Below are 19,780 nucleotides of genomic sequence, written 5' to 3' on the forward strand. Positions count from 1 at the left end.
GTATGTAGCCTTGGAAAAGTCTTAAGTATCAAAGTAGACTACAACGACATCTTGTGGTCGTTGAAGACGAAAAGCTTATAGATTGTAAGATGTAGTAGATTTAAAAAAAATAGGAATATAAATATTCCAACGGAAAGATTTAAATAATTACAGTTCCGTATTAATTAAATCAATTTAAATTCTCGATGCATATTACGTTCTAGATGTCTTAACTTTGTGTCTGTGTACGACTAAAATAGAGTGTCGCAAGTTGGTAGAATTCTTGGAACGGTCGACAACAGATACATCGGTTAACTTTGGCGTTTTGTTAAAACTTATACATAATTAGATAATCTTTATATAGAATTTCATGAATAGTACTTAAATAAACAAACATTAACCAAAATGTATGTATGTATGAAATTTGAAACACTTGCATTTGGATTATAAATATTTGTATTCCATAGATAATTGTAATGTACATTTTTTTTAATTTAGTTGCAAGAATTTAGTTGCAGTCGCGAAACGCCTAACGATACGCTCGTGCGTAACTACCCTAAGTCAAACGTAGAAAAGATAATATTCCAATAATGCATTGTTCACTATGCAAGTCGGTGGTGAGTGACTGTGTCAAATGTGGATGGTGCAATAAAGAACTGTGCTTCGGCTGCGCGAGCATCACTGAGGCGGGCTACAGGAAGCTGGGCGCCGATCGCAGGGCCGCCTGGAGATGTCCTCAGTGCCGCAGCCCTGCCTCAGCTTCGTCGGCGCCCGCCTTGGCTGCATCTCCGCCAAATACCAACATCGGGGTTGCGTCCATCGAAGTGGTCCTCAGCGAGATCCGCGACTTGAAGGCGCAATTTAAATTCATTCATTCCCTCGCGGACGACGTGAAGACCATAAAAAAAGATATTGCCGACTTAAAATTGTCATTGGAATTCAATCATGAAAAAATAACATCATGTGAATCCAGGATTACAGTAGTCGAGCGGAGTGTTGCGGAACTTGTGCCATTACGAGTCGCCCTTGAATCAGCCCAGTTAGAAATTTCTAACTTAAAAACCGAACTAACCAACAAGGAGCAGTGGTCGCGACTCAACAATATCGAAATCAAAGGAGTGCCCTTAAAGAAAGACGAGAACCTCTTTTCTTTGATTGAATTAATACAGCAGAAGATCGGTTTTTCGTTTAATAAATCTCAAATAAACTACATTGCCCGTGTTCCGTCTTTCTCTGGGAGTGCTAAATCTATTATTGTCACCTTTGTGAATCGCTATGTTAAAGAGGAGTTCGCCGCCGCGGCGCGGGCCAACAAGGATTTGTATGCGAAAGATATCGGTTTCGAGGGTGATAAACAACGGATCTTCATAAATGACCATCTCACGCCGCATCACAAAGCCCTACTTACTAAAACGAAGCGACTTTGCTTTGAGAAGGGCTACAAATACGTTTGGGTAAAATACTGTAAGATTCACGTCAGAAAGAACGATACTAGCCCTGTGTTTACTATACTGAAAGACAACGATTTAAACAAAATAATTTGATTTGCAATTTTATGCCTTATTACATAAGTATTAAGGTCGTAAGTCGTGTTGTTCTTCTATTTGTCTTGTTTGCCTTCATATTAAAGATACGAAAAATGTCGATTATGTTTGTGGGTATTAATTCCGAACCGGGAGCATGTTTTGTTAAAATTTTACGTTGCGCCGTCGCATTACAAATTCAATCATTTTATGTAATCAATCACTGTGCGTATTTACCATTCATTTCGCTCACTAACTTTATTTTACGTATACAATTATCACGTGAGAAAGAGAGGTTAGACATTTCGCTCGCTTCCGTGTTTAACTTTTATATTGCTAACCGCTCTCGTTTACAACTATTGCAGTTAATGGTCAGTCGCTGCTACTTCGTAAATGAACTAGTCTCGCTGTCGTCACTTTTTATTAATATTTTTCCTTTTCTCCGTTTTGTATTGCCACTTGGAATGACATTAATATCACACAGAAACAATGGCTAATGAAACGATTGTTTACAATAATGCGGCTAAATTAAATATTTATTATCAAAATGTTCGTGGACTTCGTTCAAAGACTCATATTTTTTATAGAAACCTATGTTTATTTGCCTATGATATTATAGTCTTAACGGAGACATGGTTAATCGACGGTGTTAGTGATTCTGAACTTTTCGACAATCGGTACTTAGTATGGCGACGAGACAGGGAGTATGCGATCACTGGGCAGACGCGCGGGGGCGGGGTGCTCATCGCCGCGCGCAGGGATCTCGCCGCCTCTCTGCAACCGCACTATGCTTCGTCGGCGGAGGACTTGTGGATAACATTGCCTATTAAAAATGCAGACGGTAAACTATGTTATAACATTAATATTTGTGTTTTGTATCTATGTTCGCAAAACTTCGGACTATCATTTTCTTGTCAGTTAAATAATTTTTTGGAAAAATTAGAACAAACTATGTTTAATAACGTAAATAACAAATTTATTATTTTGGGAGATTTTAACTTAAGCGGCATTATATGGCGCAGCGAGGACGGCGAGAAGGGCGCTCTGCTGACCGGCCACGCGAGCGGCGCAAACGAGTGCGCCCTGCTCGATACGATGAGTACGGTAGGCGTAGCCCAGTACAATCATGTACACAACATGCACGGAAGATTATTGGACCTCGTCCTAGCAAATCAGTTTGTTGAGGTCGCAGAGTGTGACGAACCTTTAGTTCCCATTGATCCTCATCACAAGGCCATCATTTGCTACGTGCCGACCATTGATGTGCCTATATTAAAGCCTGCCCCAAGATTCAAATATCTATTCAATAAGGGAAAATACGACACAATTAATGAAGAAATCTCAAATGTCAATTGGTATAACGAACTTTCCTCAACTGACGTAGACGAATGTTTTGATCGCTTTTATTCAATTATTAATAACTTAATAGACAAGTATATTCCTAAGACTATTGTACATGAAAGTAAATCATTTCCTGCCCATTACACCCCGGCACTTAAAAAATGTATTAAAGAGAAACACAAATACTTCAAGAAATTTAAAAAATATAATAACAGGTCCGATTACGAAACGTATAAGCTACTTAGGGATAGGGTAAAGAAATTAGAGACAGAGTGTTATGACAAGTACATCAATACTGTAGAGGAGTCTATTAAGAAAAACCCTAAATACTTCTGGACATACGTTAAAACGAAAAAAGCACAAACAAGAATCCCCGAGTCGGTCTACTATGGCGACCTAGTGGCATCAAACGGCATCGAAGTGTGTAACTTATTCTCGAATTACTTCAATTCAACATACTCTCAAGCGCCACAAGCATGTTTTGATGCACGTCGCCAAAACATTGCTTGCGATCCGTTGTCTGATATCGCTACTATCGAAGTACAATACGCTGCGGTAAAGAAATACCTAAAATCGTTAGACATCACTAAATCTGCCGGCCCGGACCATTTGCCGCCAATATTTTTGATTAACTGTGCCGAATCTTTGTCTGTCCCGGTTACGCTGTTATTTCAAAAATCCTTGTCTCAATGTACTTTCCCAACATTGTGGAAACGTGCATATGTTACGCCTGTTCATAAAAAAGGTTCGAGAACCGATGTGACCAATTACAGACCAGTTTCAAAATTGTGTGTACTTGCTAAAGTACTTGAAAAAATAATATACAATCAGCTATACGCAGCTTTAAAACATTCATTTAGTAGCGTCCAGCATGGGTTCCTTCGAGGTCGGTCCACCACCTCCAATCTCGTCATCCTTAATGACTTCATAACTGGAGCGATGGACAAAGGAAAGCAAGTCGATGTGGTTTACACTGATTATAGCAAATGCTTCGATCGAATTGACCATAAGGTGTTGCTATACAAGCTACAACTGATAGGCATACGTGGAGACCTCCTTAGATGGTTTTCGTCGTATATATCTAATCGCTCGCAGGCCATTGTCATAAATAACTATGTTTCTAGCTGGATACCATTGCCTAGCGGTATAGCACAGGGCTCTTTGCTCGGGCCTCTACTGTTCCTAATCTTTGTCAACGACATCGATAAATGTTTCCATTATTCACATCTTCTTTGTTTCGCAGATGACATGAAAATATTTTCTTGTGTTTCAACATTTGACGACGCCATTGCACTGCAATCAGATTTAAATCGCCTTAGCGATTACTGTATCCAAAATAAACTAGACTTGAATCCCTCGAAGTGTATGGTTGTAACATACGGCAGGAAAATTAACCCGATCTCATTTGATTACACAATTAAACAGACAAGGTTGCAAAGATGTCTCCAAGTTAGAGATTTAGGTGTTATTCATGACCACAAATTATTGTTCGATGATCATATTGAGGCCATCATATCCAAAGCATATAACGCTCTAGGATTCGTAATGCGTACGTCACATAGCTTCAAGAAAGCGAAGACCTATAAGATATTGTACTGTTCTTATGTACGCAGCATACTCGAGTACGCCAGTCAAGTATGGAACCCGCGATATAACATATACATCTCCCGAATTGAAAATATTCAAAAAAAGTTTATTAAATATTTATGCTTCCGGTTAAATTATAATTATCGTTCACAAGATTATCTAAATTTATGTAGTAAATTTCATATTCTCCCTCTTGTTGTTCGACGCGAAGTAGCAGACATAACCTTCATGGTAAACATTATAAATGGTAGTATTGACTGTCCCTCTCTTCTCACCAATGTATCATTTATTGTACCAAAGAAATCAGCACGTCACCACACTCCTATCCATCTCCCTATGGCATCTTCTAACTATCGTCAAAATTCATTTATGTGGCGCGCTGGCTTTCTTATTAACAGTTACTCTAAAAGTTCTAGTTTAGATATTTTTAATTCCACAACTAACTCTGTAAAACAGGTATTCTATCGAAACTTTTTCATTAAGAACAAACTGTAAACTATAATAATTAAACTAGATCAAGTTTTTCTTTTTAGTAATCTTTGTAGTTTCTTGTGCTTTTCTTTTGACTTTTTGTTTGTATTTTTATATTTCTGTTCGCGCAAAAGAATTGTTTAAATTGTTTCTATTTGTGAGGACCTATTATTGGCTATGTTTGTATTAATTACTGTCTTACCTACTTTGTTAAAATGGCTGTTGGTCTTCCTAGAAATAAATAAATAAATAAATAAAAAAAGGAATTATTCATAGTTACTATTATATATTATTTTTATTGAAAGGAATAATATTATGAAGAAGCAAAATAACGTCACAATATTAAAAATAACAAGCGGAAGCCATTTCAAAATAAAATAAGACATAAAAAAACCTGTAAACAAATTTCACCAAGTTCCGATTGAAACTGAATAAACATGCAGCACATAAATCATACGAAAAAAGCCACAGAACTAAACTACTTTACACAGACAAAAAGAAATAAAAAGCTCACTCGTTTGGCGCGTAATTGCTCTCCGGTTTAAAAACAAACACTGGTCAATTTTAGGCGGGAATTTGAACGCGGGAGGGCGCGGAAAACGCGTCTCTTTCCCGCGTTCTGTGAACTAACGCTAACATTGAATGAAAACCAAAAGGTGTCTTGTTTAGACGAACGCTGAACATAGACGCGCATCTGCCGACATAATGAATGTATGAAGAGTTTAAATTTGTTACAAGATTTTAATAGACTGAGGATGATGGTAAATATGAACTTGACCAAGTTTATATTGTAATACGTTGAATGAAATGGATTTGAAAAGTTATTTATGTGTAGATTTTATGTTCACGCGCATAACTCTATGGAGTACGTAGAGATTACAAATCACGGTCCTGCACTCAATATTTTTTTATCCATACATCTTGGCAAGAGCAAGGTAATCAGAGAACGATTTGCAAGTAAAGTGTGAAGTTCTGAATACGTAAAATACCCTGCAATAGAAGTGCACGAAAAAAATCTAAAGAAAAAAAGATTCCACAATTTAATCCGAAAGTACGTAAAGTGGTCTAGACATAGCAAATTTATAGATGCTTAACAATGGTTCGTACTGTCTCGCTGGGCCATTCAGTCGACGCTGCGGATTGCTCGGGTGATATATCACGAGTACAGCACTGTACAGCATTGTACAGCATTGTACAGTAGAGTACGGCAGGCTGGAGGAATTAAATGAAACGCTGCAACTAATCGATTTGATTTCATCGCCTTACCCGTTTTACAGACGTAATAAATTCCAAAATCTCACAGCGCTGCTCCGTTATCACGAAACTTAATTAATACTAAGCCCGGTCATTGCGAAGTTGGAAATACTATTATTGAAACGAATGTTGATAAAATTTAATTTATTCAGTGACACAATATATTATTTATAGCGTTATATTTTTCTTTTTAAACATATAAATAATATTTATATTATATATTACAAGATGACAAACGAGCAGCGGCCACATGAATTCGCCGAAATGGCAAAGCGACCGCTGCCCATACACATCCGCAATTGCAGATGTGTTGCCTACCCTCAATCAATAAAGGAGGAGATGCACAAAATGAGAATATTTCCCCTTCCTATGCATCCCCTCTTCCATGAAATCCACTTCTTCTTCCCATCTTTTCTTTATAAGAAAAGGGTGGGAAAGGAAAGAGTACTAAAATTAGGCCTCTGGCACACTCATCAGAGGAAACGCGGAATTAATTCCACTTAACGCTTGTCTTCCCTATTCACCCTAAAGTATAGATATTCTGTGTGAAAATATTATAAAGGACTGTAGACAATAAAATCCAATATCATTTGTAAACAACAACCATAGATTAAAATATTGTAGTGCAAGTATTGTACATAGAATAGACCATGATAATGTTCCTGAACAATCTATTTTAAAATGAATGTATTTACTTAAAATAAATGTAAATCATTTTACGCCAACGATTTTATCAAAAAATCCTTGGTAATTTGATCATTTAAATTTAATTTTTGTTCTGAATAACTGAACAATACTAACGAAAGGGATAGCTGCATCTTCACATCAAGACTTAGTATACGGAAGAGACTTCATCACACAAGTTTTGCAGTCTAATAAAAGACTTGTAAAGTCATTAGTTTAAATATATAGATCAACTAAAAATACAACTTCCTTTTTATTTCTAATCTTATTTCAACAATAAATTCATATAAAAACGTCATCGGAGATTATAAAAAATCCATTGAAACGAGTAAATATGTGATCTTATTAATTTCGTGGTTTCATCGAATAACAACAGTTGGACGGTTTCCAGACGGACGATTAAACATTGACAAATGGCCTCTTGAATCCACTTACATAATGCTCGTTTTAAAATTCATTGCTCAATTAAAAAAACTTCAATATAGCTTTGTTTGAATAAATTTTATTTAAATTGATTTACAAAGAATCAATGATTCATTAAAAAAACCTTTTAAACTGTGCCAAATACACGTACAGAACTACTATTTTGATGTTTGGAATGAAGAAAGAATGGAAAGGGGGGCAACGGAACTTAAGTGTTATGAAAATAGGTAGGAAAAAAGGTCTACGCTGTGTAGATAACTCTCAAGATGGACAGATAATCAAGTCTAAAAGGAATTTAATTTATTAGTCCTAAACTCCTATAATGAAATAGGGATAGAGTAATATTATTTTTTATTAAAGAGCATTTATAAAACACTTTAGGATTGAATCTAAACCGGACGTTGAAAAACGGAGAAACTAAAAAGAATAAACAAAAATCTTTGAAAAGACCATTCATAAGATTAGGTTAAAGACCTTTGTTAAATAAATAAACACGTAGCCGCTCAATGCTTCCCACGAGTTAAAAGCGTAGATTGAAGGAACAACAACTGCGTGGAGCCGCTTTATTAAACAAATCTCGGTTCATTTACAATCGTAATACTCATTATGGATAGTTAAGCCTTTCGTACACAATGTAACCAAAAATCTTCGAGACTCATATTATAGCATCGCGAACTGAATTGAATCGTCGACGAGACTCGTCTATTCGGTCATTACAGATTCAGCTACTACATGTCCACTATATATATTTGCTGCACCGTCTTGAAAAACACAGCGACTTTTCTCAGGACGATTTTGTCAAACAGGTCGCGAGCAACAGGTGGCGAATATATAACGATATGTCAGAGACGATGTACCTGCCGATGTAAAAGACTCTATGACATTGAATTGAGTAAGTCGCTAAGCGACTAAAATCGCCGGGTTTCGAAAATTTACTTTGCTTTGTGTACGACGAGCTTTAGATAACTATCACATCCCATACGTTCTGTAAACTTACGAATTAAAACCATTAAGATAATTTATTCAACATCGTTCAATAGATTTTCTTTTTTTGAATAATTTGAATTTGGAACCAGATTAAACGAATTTATATTTATCTAGTACTAGCTTTTACCCGCGACTCCGTCCGCGCGGAATAAAAAAATAGAAAACGGGGTAAAAATTATCCTATGTCCGTTTCCTGGTTCTAAGCTATCTGTCCACCAATTTTCAGTCAAATCGATTCAGCCGTTCTTGAGTTATAAATGGTGTAACTAACACAACTTTCTTTTATATATATAGATATAAAATTCTCGTGTCGCGGTGCTTGTGGTTAAACTCCTCCGAAACGGATTTCCCGATTCTCATGAAATTTTGTGTGCATATTGGGTAGGTCTGAGAATCGGACAACATCTATTTTTCATACCGCTATTAAGTTTTTTTTAACTGCGCGCGGACGGAGTTGCTAGCGACAGCTAGTTTTAAAATACTATTGTATATGATTTCTTTTAAATAAGAATCATAATGAAAAATAATCATTCAATTTGGTGAAAAAATTAATAAAGATCCAAACTAGTTTTTCAGCATTCAACTTCGTTGATTTACCGTTAAATATGGAGATTTCGTGTGATTTGTGAGGCCATTGATCCGATAGCGTGTTCTGCACCATTGCACTTGATGCATTGCTGTGGCAGTAGATCAGAGCCACGGCTATTAACTGTGATGCCGCAATGGACATTAAATTTACAGTAAAATACTATACAAATATGATCAATTTATTATAAAAATTCGATTCAAACAATAACGTATTGACTCGAATTCATTATTTTTGCTTGACATATGAATACTCCGTTCGTAATTGTTACTTTGAGTTTTATAATTTTAACATATTGTAGTCGCATTGTTCTGTAGGATTTTGATTCTTTGATTTTATATCACAGAGCTATCTTTGACACTTTCTTATAATTTCGTCGATAATGTTATCTATCTTTAGCCAATGTGTTTCACTCTGAAACAAAGTTGGTAACCGTTGTCAGTTCATATCATAATCTCTCTCTATTTGTTACTTTGCATGCGCGACAAATTCTTGTTAGCAATTTAAGGTTTTGATGTCTACTTTTTTTGTTATTGAAAGCAAATATACATTAGTTATACTTATTGTGCATTTTTTATCTGTTAGAAAAAGTTTCAATAAGCAATTACTATAAGCAATTTGAAGTGATAAAATATTTTACAAGTAACCTTTAGCATGGCATGCTTAGTTTAGCATTTTTGCAGTATGTAATGAATTTTGAAAAGATCTTTTTATTCATGCGACTACCTGCGATTATTTATTCTAAGTGCACGGACTCCAGCGTCAGGACGTCCTCCGGACGTCTTGCCCATCGGGTGGTCGGCGCGCGACTGGCACCTAGCGCCTAATCGCACCCGGCCGGAGTGCGTGCGGTGCCATCTAACGGCCCCCTAGAACAACTGAAGACAGGATAATATTAACAAATCTACAAATATATATATATATTTAGAATAATTTTCTTAAGAATAACGATCTGCAAAAATATATCAAAACGGTATTTTTAATGCCAATTTCCAATAAATATCCAAATTGCTATTAAGATCCTTAAGATGTCTGCATTACTTAATTTACTAATTATACAGATAAGTTAACACCAAAGACAAGAAATGGTGTTAATCAGTGTAAATAGACAGAGCTGGGCATTAACTCGTTAATCCGTTAATCGTTAATTAACGAAGTTAACATTTTCCTTAACGGATTAACTTTTAAGTTAACTTCAAAAAGTGTTAACGCTTTTGTTAACTTCCGTTAAACTCAACTTCCGTTAATATAAGTCCGTTAATCGTTAAATTAGAAACTTGGGGACGTGCTGTCATTTTGTTTAAAGTACGTGCCACGCCACGCTCGTAAGTTCAGCTATGTTGGGCGACTGTCGGCGACTTGAATGGTAAACGAACAGGTTGATAATTGATATATGTGAAGTTCACGTGGAAGTGTGATACATCAGAGCGTCCGGGAAAGACGTGAACAACAGGACAAAATCAATAGAAGGTTCGAAATAGTATATTTCATTACGAGTATAAAAAAGCAAGAGTATATAATAGCCCACATTCCGAACGCTCTTCGTTCCTGCAATACCCTCCAATCCCTTTTTTTTTAATTTATTTATTTATTTTATTTTTGAGCAACTTTATTAAAAAAAATTTTTACTCGTGCTTTTTCTTTAGCTTTTCCAAACTCGTGCGTTCTCTTTCCCAACTGTCAAAATAATTTCTATTAAAAAGAAAAAACCAACCACGAAGTTTTTACAAAAAAAAAATCATTGAAGTTTTTATGATTCATGCAAATATTGCTTATAAGAAGCTCCTAATTTATTACAATATCAGATTTAATGATTTTATTCAATGAATTAGGTTAGGTTTCATTTTATTTCATCTCATTAAATTTCATTTTCATTTCATATCAATAAAAATAATCTACTGAAAACTTGGCCGTTGGGCATAGTTCACTTTGCCTACCCAGAAGTAGGTAGGTGAAGAAAACAAAAAAATCTCTTTGTATTCTTTTACGGTTGGCGCCATTTTTCAAACATTTTAGTTATTTGAGTTTATTGTGTTTTTATTATTCTATTAAATTGCTTCATTTTTTCACAACTGTATTAAAAAATAGTTGTTCAGTGCATGTGCGGAACTGTCATTAGAACTTGTTCCAACTGTCAACCCTCACCTTCGGCTGCGCCTCGGCTTGGGTAGACATTTGTCGGAACTCTTTGCAATGACAGGCTTTCCGCACTCGTAATGAAATATACTATAATGCATTCATATTTGTCTCTAATACTAATGTGTTATAGAATATATAGTCAAATTACTATTTTAAACAACTGTCGCCACAAAAGTGTGAAATTAGTATGTAAAATTTTGGTATGGTTAACTGTTAACGATTAACTTTAACTTGCGTTAAATTTTCGAGAATTTAACGCTTTAACGATTAACGAAGTTAATTTTTTAATTAACGAATTAACGATTAACGAAGTTAACTTTTCGATTAACTGTGCCCACCTGTGTAAATAGACTATAAAGAATATGGGCACAGATAAAATATTTTATGTTGCCGCCACTGTACAGCGTCGCAACGGGCGAGAAGTTCGTAAAACACACAAATGTGGGAGAAACGTTGTCATAAAATGGAAAAAAAAAATTCCACGCCTAATAAACTCATCTGATATCGAAATAGGGTCTAGCCGTCTTTATTTACGACCAATAGGTACAACATAGATGTCAAAATGTGGCATAATTTTTAATCTGTAATTTATCACGTAATTAGGTAGCATCTGACATAAACATAAAAGTTGTATGACGTCTCTAAGCAGCTTTGTTTTATTTTTAACTAGCGACCCGCCCCGGCTTCGCACGGGTGCAATGCAAAATATACCTACTACAGAATGTCCTTATACACAACGTTCACAGCGTTCACATTAGAACCTTTAAATTTATCAGTGTTTCTCTACTATATTATGCATTTATTATACATACAAACCTTCCTTAAGAATCACTCTATCTATTAAAAAAAACCGCGTCAAAATCCGTTGCGTAGTTTTAAAGATCTAAGCATACATACGGACATACAGCGAAAGCGACTTTGTTTTATACTATGTATTGATAGGCAGTAATCCACCGTAGTTTAAACATTTTGTTTTTTTGTATAAACCACAAACAAAAAATTCAAATCAGTAAAAAAATATGACTGATTTAAAAACATTTTCAACATTGGCGAATACATATCAAAATAGTTTGCAAAATGTTAAAACGTAGTTCGGAAATTGAAATCCATTTGGTGTGGTTCTCGAACGCCGCGAGCCGCGCGCTCCGAGCTATCGCCGGCAATCGGGATGAGTTTCCTCGGATCTGCGAAGTTTCAATATGTATTGATATCAGCCATCATCTTGCATTACACAACGGATTTTAAAGTTTTAAAAGTTTAAATTTCAATAAAATGGACGTTAAATATTTATTCATATAGGATTTCTTTTACTGCTTTTGCGTTTCCGTTCTATTGCCTTATTTTAGAACCTCTTTCCGTTTTCTTATTAGGATGGGATATTATTTTCTTATGGGATGGGAAGGGGAAGTGAATTTGGCGGAAAGAGAAATATCCTCTTCTGTGCGTCCTCTTCTCCGTTGATTAAAGGTAGGCAACGCATCTGCACTTGAGGATGTCTATGGGCAACGGTCGGCTCGCTATTTCGGCGAATCCAGGTGACCGCTTGCTCGCTTTTTTTTTGAGTGGCAATAAATGTTTTTTCTTTCTTTCTTTCGCTTTCCACCTTTTGATATAAAAATAAACAAATTGCCTATTTATATACCTTAAATTTTCACTGCCTAGAAAAAAAAACTTTATAAAAACGTTCTTTTACGAGTGTTTCGGCAGTGAAAACCAACTATTTCGTTTAAACAAAAGATTCCTAAACTTGTCTTCTTGTTTGGTTGACCCTTTTCAAAATTTTACAGTTGTCGGTGAAATTAAACAGCACGTGTCATTCCTTCATCAACTTGTGAACCTCAACTCTATTTCCCGCCATCCTATACCCCCGCCGGGTCTTCCCTAGGGGGTAAACCTGGATATATTTGGTGTTGTAATATTAATCAAAGACAACCACAATATATTTTTAAAGTTTTTGTAGCGTTGTTGAGGACTATAAGCCACGATATCGTATTGTTGAATGTCGTAACGTTCGTGATAAGTTGATTTATAGTCTACGGGGAACATTCTGCAACCGAATAACTGACCGATAAAAATGCTGTGACGCTTTTAAATTCATTTAAAACGATACTTTTATTTTAACAGACTGTGTCAATATTAATATCGCGAGAATGTATGAATATTTTTGACACTTGATTAAATCTTCATTCCTTGTACATACGGTAGGTAGGGTTTTTTGGAATGTATAAAAAGTATAATAGATATAGTTTACCTATTTCTTTTATAATATTTTTGCAGAATGAACCTATAAATAAATCTTTTTTTTTCAATATTAAACTTTTACTTAAATTTTTAGTTATTTCTTTGTGCGATCTAAATTTTATTTTAGTTTCTACTTGAATTTACTAAATTAAACACATTACCTGAAAACAACGACTGAAAAATTTAACTTGAATGTAATATTGAGTTAGTATAAAAATATGTGACGTCAGCCACTACAGTTTACGTTACATTATAAAATGGCTGCTTTACTGTTGATTTTATTTTGTTGTATTTTTAAAACAATTGGTGAGCAAAAAATCCCAGAGGTGAGCCAAAAGTGTAATTTAAAGTAGACAATTATAGATATATTTTTTAATTAAAAATAAACTATTTATTCAAGAAAAATCTTTAACATCTTCTGCTATAAATAGGTGAAAGACTATCTTATAAATTTTACTAAAATTATAAATGCGAATGCTTAGATGGATGAATGTTTGTTTGAAGGTATCTCCAAAACGGTTCAACGGATCTCGATAAAATTTGACAAAGATAGAGCATAGTCTAGAAGAGCACATAGGCTATTAATTAAGTTTTTTTTTTAATCCCAGCGAATTATATTATTTATAGTTATAAAAATAATCAATGTAACTTCATTGATAATAAAAATCAAACTACGCCGATTAAACTTAAGCTACGAAATAGTCCTTCTCTCAGATAAGCGTAATGACGCCAGTGCGCATAATAAAATCCTACACATTTCGGACACAATCCTTCATTATTTTGTAATAATTAGCATTTATTTCCTTACAGATAAACATATCATAAAAAAATTTACAAAGCAACTTCTATTTGCAATAACAAAATATGTTTGCAATTCCTTAATTTAAAAAAAAATGTTTAATCAATCCTCCTTCAAAGACAACCATTTTATGATGACGCTATGAGAAATACTTGCTATTAAATTCATGCATTTTTATAGTAAATTAAACAACATAAATCGTATAATTAACAAACATGATAACATTATTATAAGTTATTTAGCTATGAAACTGCGTTCCATTACTTTAATGTTCGAAAATCGGAGCCCTAACTTTACAATTTCAATGTTGATTTTAAACCATCATGTTTTTATAATACTTAATTCAGTACAACCGACTTAATATAACATACTAGCTGTCGCCTGCGACTCTATCCGCGTGGAATTAAAAGAAAACTCAATTCGTAACCTATGTGTTCTTCCAGACTATGTTCTACATCTAGGCCAAATTTCATCAAGATCCGTTCAGCCATTTTGGAGATACCTTGTAACAAACATCCATCCATCCATCCATCCATATTAACATTCGCATTTATAATATTTATTAGTAAGATAAAATAGTAAAGCAACTCGGACTATTCGAGTGGTTTTCTTAGTACTTTATTTATTTTACTGCCGTCGAGGCACATAAAACTCCGAACGAACGCCGCTACTATGTTGCCGGAATAAATTTTTAAAAGCCAGCCTGCGTTTGTGGTCGGAACTGGCGCTGGTTTACAAACTGACAGTCCGCTATCTCTCTAGAAACGAGCTTGAAAGGACATGTATGGACACACTTTAAGTGAATTTTGTAGTGAGCAATAAAATAACGTGTTTTATTTGTAGAGATTTGTGCTACACTTTTTTTAGTGTGAATTTTTAAAATTAAAAACAAAACTAAAGTTTGTTAAGTTTTTACTTAACGATAAGTATGTTAGCTATCAAACAAATAGGTCAGGGGATCTAGCATGAATCTATATATATAAAAGAAAGTTGTGTTAGTTACACCATTTATAATTCAAGAACGGCTGAATCGATTTGACTGAAAATTGGTGGGCAGGTAGCTTAGAACCAGGAAACGGACATAGGATAATTTTTACCCCGTTTTCTATTTTTTTTTATTCCGCGCGGACAGAGCCGCGGGAAAAAGCTAGTTTGTAATAATCGCCATCGTACCTTCATCGACAAAATTTGTATTAAAATTTAGACAGCGCCTCTACCGGCCGTAAAGTACACCAAAAATCACATACACATTTCGACGTAATTGACTATGTCGTTACGAACGTATTTGACACAATTATCTTACTAACATTATAAATACGAACTTTAGATGGATGGATGGATGGATGTTTGAAGTTATCTTCGGAACGGCTTAACGGATATTGATGAAATTTGGCACAGATGTAGAACATAGTCTGGAAGAACACATACGCTACTTATTACGTTTTTTTTAAATTCCGCGCCGATGGAGTCGCGGGCAACAGCTAGTTTAAAGTAATTTTAACATATCCTGGCTGTATTGGTATCAAACCCAAGACCACCGGATAAGTAGTCAGTTTCTTTACCCGTTGAGTCGTTCTGTTTCATTTGTAATTATTGTTATAGTGGAACGTGTTCCGATCTTCTATATATTATTAGATTATATCATTACATAAAAGGATTCACTAGCATTTATATGACTGCTGTAGCCACGGCCGAATGCAATAACATATTATATGTGACACACGGAACATATTTTATAAATTTGATAATCAGATAATATACGGCAACTAACCAATTTCGTTATTGAATAGAGTTAAAGAACTGAGCAGTTTTAAGCAATTAACTGAGAAAATGAATAGTAAAAAAAACGATGTTCTAAACTTCTAAAATCTCAAGATCAAGGTCACGAAAGTATTCTGAATGGGGATCTGAAGCAAGTAGTCTTCGTCGAAATTTCTTAGACCAGACTTTAGTTTTCTATGATAAAACAAAATTATAGAAATTACTAAGTACACAATGTTTTCCTTTATATGTTTCTCTTGCGTTTCACTTTCTAAGCACTAAACACAAAAAGTAATACCTAGCACGTAACAATGACGTCATCAAAATACAATTTGCGCCGTTAATGTCGTTTCATATTTCGTATAATATTTTACGACGACAAAGATTTTGTAACGGACATCAAATAAATGCTAGAATAAAATTTATTGAAGCAATAAGCGACCTAGATAACATCCGCGATGGCATTAAGGCTTTTGTTCCTAATGAACGATGTAATTAAGTGAATGAACGAACGACTGTAACTCGGAATCCTTAATAATTAAACCATACTTATTCCCACCTTGTAATTTTGTTCTTCTAAGATATTGTTGATTGTTACTTCTGTTTTTAAAAATCATACTAATATTATAAACTAGCTTTTACCCGCGACTCCGTCCGCGCGGAATAAAAAAATAGAAAACGGGGTAAAAATGATCCTATATCCGTTTCCTGGTTCTAAGCTACCTGCCCACCAATTTTCAGTCAAATCGATTCAGCCGTTCTTGAGTTATAAATAGTGTAACTAACACGACTTTCTTTTATATATATAGACGTGAATGTTTAGATGAATAGATGGATGGATGGATGTTTGTATATTTGTTTGAAGGTATCTTCGGAACGGCTAAATGGTTCTGAATTAAATTTGGCATAGATGTAGAACACAGTCTGAAAGAACACATAGATTACTTATTAAGTTTTTTTTAGTTCCGCGCAAATAGAGTCGCGGGCGCCAACTAGTCTATGGTGATCAAGTAAAACAAGTGACAATTTTAATATTATGTATCTCATAAACTTGGCGTTAGTCAATCAAAGCCGTATTAAATATATATATAGCTTTACTCTCAAGGTGAAAACAAGGTCACAATCGAATGTCACGTCAGATCTAAGCATACGTTATATATTGATCAGTGTATGTAATTCCTAGAAATATTTCCAAGAGTACCGTCGCCTCGCAAAGGCGATAGTGGAAGCTCTGCAAGACTCCAAATTCGATGAGGAACTGCTTTTCGACCTGAAGAAGGAGAATCAAGTCTACCTTAACCGCACTATGTCTTGTATTATCAAATACGTTGTGAAAAGGTAAGAAAAATTATACAATTTTAGGACTCAAAAAGCCATATTCCACCAAGACTATATTAAACAGTATCTCTTATAACTTATGGTGGATAAGTGAGGATAGATAACTGCGAAACCAATCGCAATAAACTAACTGTCGTTTAGAGGACGATCTATATTCGTAAACTTATTCTAGTATTCAATCTTGTTTAAAATAATCTTCGGTTCTATTACAGGATTTGGTGGTCAGTCAGTACTCGTAACCATGACAACGATATATTTGAGTTTTAGGACTTTGTTTATTTGAGTTGCAAAGTATGAACATTAATATAATTGTGTTGTAGGGAGGTTGATAACTACAGATCGCGGCGCACGGACGCCATCAGTCGCCGGATATATTCCTCGCTCGTTATGAAACTGATCGACATCGCAAAGGTACAGTGGATTTTGATGGCTGTATTATACATTAACCTTTTATTTCTGCGACCAAAATCTCTGTACAAAACATATCATCACCCATGTAATTTTCTTGAACAAAACAGAAATAACGATATGTTTTAAACGGTGATTTTGGTCTCAGAAAACTACGGTTGTAAAGATAAACGTTTTAGCGTTTCGTACACCTTTAGATGATGCCATTATTAAATGTGTTTCAATAAAAAAAAATATCTGTCAGGTGGATAATGTTTGGTACAGTCAAATACAACAAAGATATTTTTATTTCATCAAAACATCTGTAGAACCCTATGTAGGTTATTCATTATTCGTTAGGCGTAGCTCAGCGTAAGAAGCGAAGCAAATTCTGTTAATGTCACACCGCTAACATAGGCGACTGTACAACTCTCTACTCTATATAACGATTACGCTCACAACGACTTGCTTTAATTACATAGCCGCGACCCATTTAATGTTATTACAAAGCTGGTGGTAAATAATTAAACTTCCTCGATCAGATTACAATATATACTGGCGTATCAAACTATAAATCTTGCGTTAAATTCATCAAAGGTAAATAATTCTCTGAGATCAACAGTAATGCGTTACCCTTATATTTTTCTCTATCCTTAACGATCTAGGACTTGCCGCGCAACACTAGCGCCACGAACCGCATCGAGACCGCTCACAGGTACTACACCTCGGTAGAAAACCGCGAACAGCACGACAAGATGGCAGACTCGCAGGTGTTCCATGCTTGCGCTAGACTCTATGATATCATGTTTACCGTATGTTTATAATATTTTACACAATTAATAAAACATTTCTTAACTGAAATTTAAATTAACGCTAGATGGCGTTGTAATTAAAATTCCATGTCATTAAAAAATCCTGTAAAAAAACATGAATTCGTATGAATTTTCTTACATTTACTTTCTTATGTCGTTCGTTACCAGACTCCCCGGGTAATGTCACATTTGGGCAATCTGGAGGACTTAACGCCTAAGCTGCTCATAAAACGCCTTATGGGAATGCAAATCAAACCAGTTCATTTTGCTGTCGCTCTTCTGATTCAAGTAACTATTTAAATATATTCATAAACATTTATTTTAACTAAACTTAAATTGGACAAAAATATCACTAATCAAATAAGACTCATCTCACATCTACGTAGCTAATAATAGGTTAGAAAAAACAAATAAATAATACTCATATCACTTTATTAAGAGATAATGATTCAGAGGAAAGTTTTAGTATATTATTTTAAATTAGGATTCCTTTTAAAATTGTAATCAAAGGTCAAGTAACTTTAACACTTTTGTCCTATCCGCAGTATCACCTACGGAACACAATCAACTTCGCAATCCGCTCCAAGAGTCTGGAAGTGCTGAGTACGAAGCCTCAGATGGTGGGGCCAAACGTCATCGACATGCTCAAGTCTTTAGCCTCCAGATTGCTGCCCGTTGCCGAGTTGCTCGACATACATCTGGCATATTACAGTCCAGCCTTCAAAGATACCTGCCCCACCACTTGGCTAGGCATCGTCAATAATAAAAAGCCTTGATCAAAGCTCTCTATTCATTGATCTTTACTAAATAGAAAATACTCTTACGCACGGACATACAATTTAATTCAATAACAATATTTTTAATTTCTTAATCTAAATTAATATTGATTTTTAGTATTTTAGTTAAGCAGTTACATTCAACATAACTATACTTCTAACACTATCTTTATAACGTTAAAATAGTATTTTATCTAGTCCTTTATTACAATATCAACGTATCTCTGATAAACCCATAATACGATAGAGTCGTAAAAGTTTACTTTTTCTTACGTTTAATGATCAACGGTACAAAAGAACATTCACAGAGAAGTCATTGTTACACCGGCCTTTAGGAGAGCTAGGAGTGGGGACACGTAGCTAGCGGCTACGTTCTACGTTTGTAGACTCTTGTAGCACAAACTGCACTTACGAGAAAAAGGTACAGTGAATTAATAGTTAAAAACCTAGATCACTGGACGAATAACATTAAATTTTTAAAGTCTAACATTTAAGTCTTATGTAATGAACAATAATGTCTACTCTATTTTCACTCTATCAGTCGTAGAGTAATTTTATAGAAGATAGAAAATTAGAAAGAAATAATCCCGTTGTCTACACTTCGTTGCATTTTATTGAAGCAGGTATTATAATGTACTTTCAGTAATTTCTCCTGAAACTGAATTTGAAACTGTAGCAATGTTTACTGGGAA

At 34.8% G+C, this 19,780-nt stretch overlaps 2 protein-coding genes across 3 annotated transcripts in view; one reads left to right on the forward strand and one right to left on the reverse strand.

The window, feature by feature from the left end:
• The window catches only part of LOC106711635 (innexin shaking-B), a 99,192-nt gene that overhangs the window by 62,264 nt on the left and 17,148 nt on the right, over window positions 1-19,780 (reverse strand). For both annotated transcript variants that reach the window (XM_045686454.1, XM_045686455.1), the window contains exon 2: window positions 9,562-9,713. In XM_045686454.1, the coding sequence (XP_045542410.1) occupies window positions 9,562-9,626 (65 nt within the window). In that variant the 5' untranslated portion in view covers window positions 9,627-9,713. The remainder of the gene's footprint in view (window positions 1-9,561; window positions 9,714-19,780) is intronic.
• On the forward strand, window positions 16,234-19,088 carry LOC106711631. The gene is made up of 6 exons (XM_045686654.1): window positions 16,234-16,266; window positions 16,959-17,113; window positions 17,434-17,524; window positions 18,166-18,312; window positions 18,481-18,600; window positions 18,858-19,088. Exons 1-6 carry the CDS (start codon window positions 16,234-16,236, stop codon window positions 19,086-19,088), a joined length of 777 nt encoding a protein of 258 aa, XP_045542610.1.

Source organism: Papilio machaon, chromosome 3 (assembly GCF_912999745.1).
Source record: "Papilio machaon chromosome 3, ilPapMach1.1, whole genome shotgun sequence".
Taxonomy (NCBI): domain Eukaryota; kingdom Metazoa; phylum Arthropoda; class Insecta; order Lepidoptera; family Papilionidae; genus Papilio; species Papilio machaon.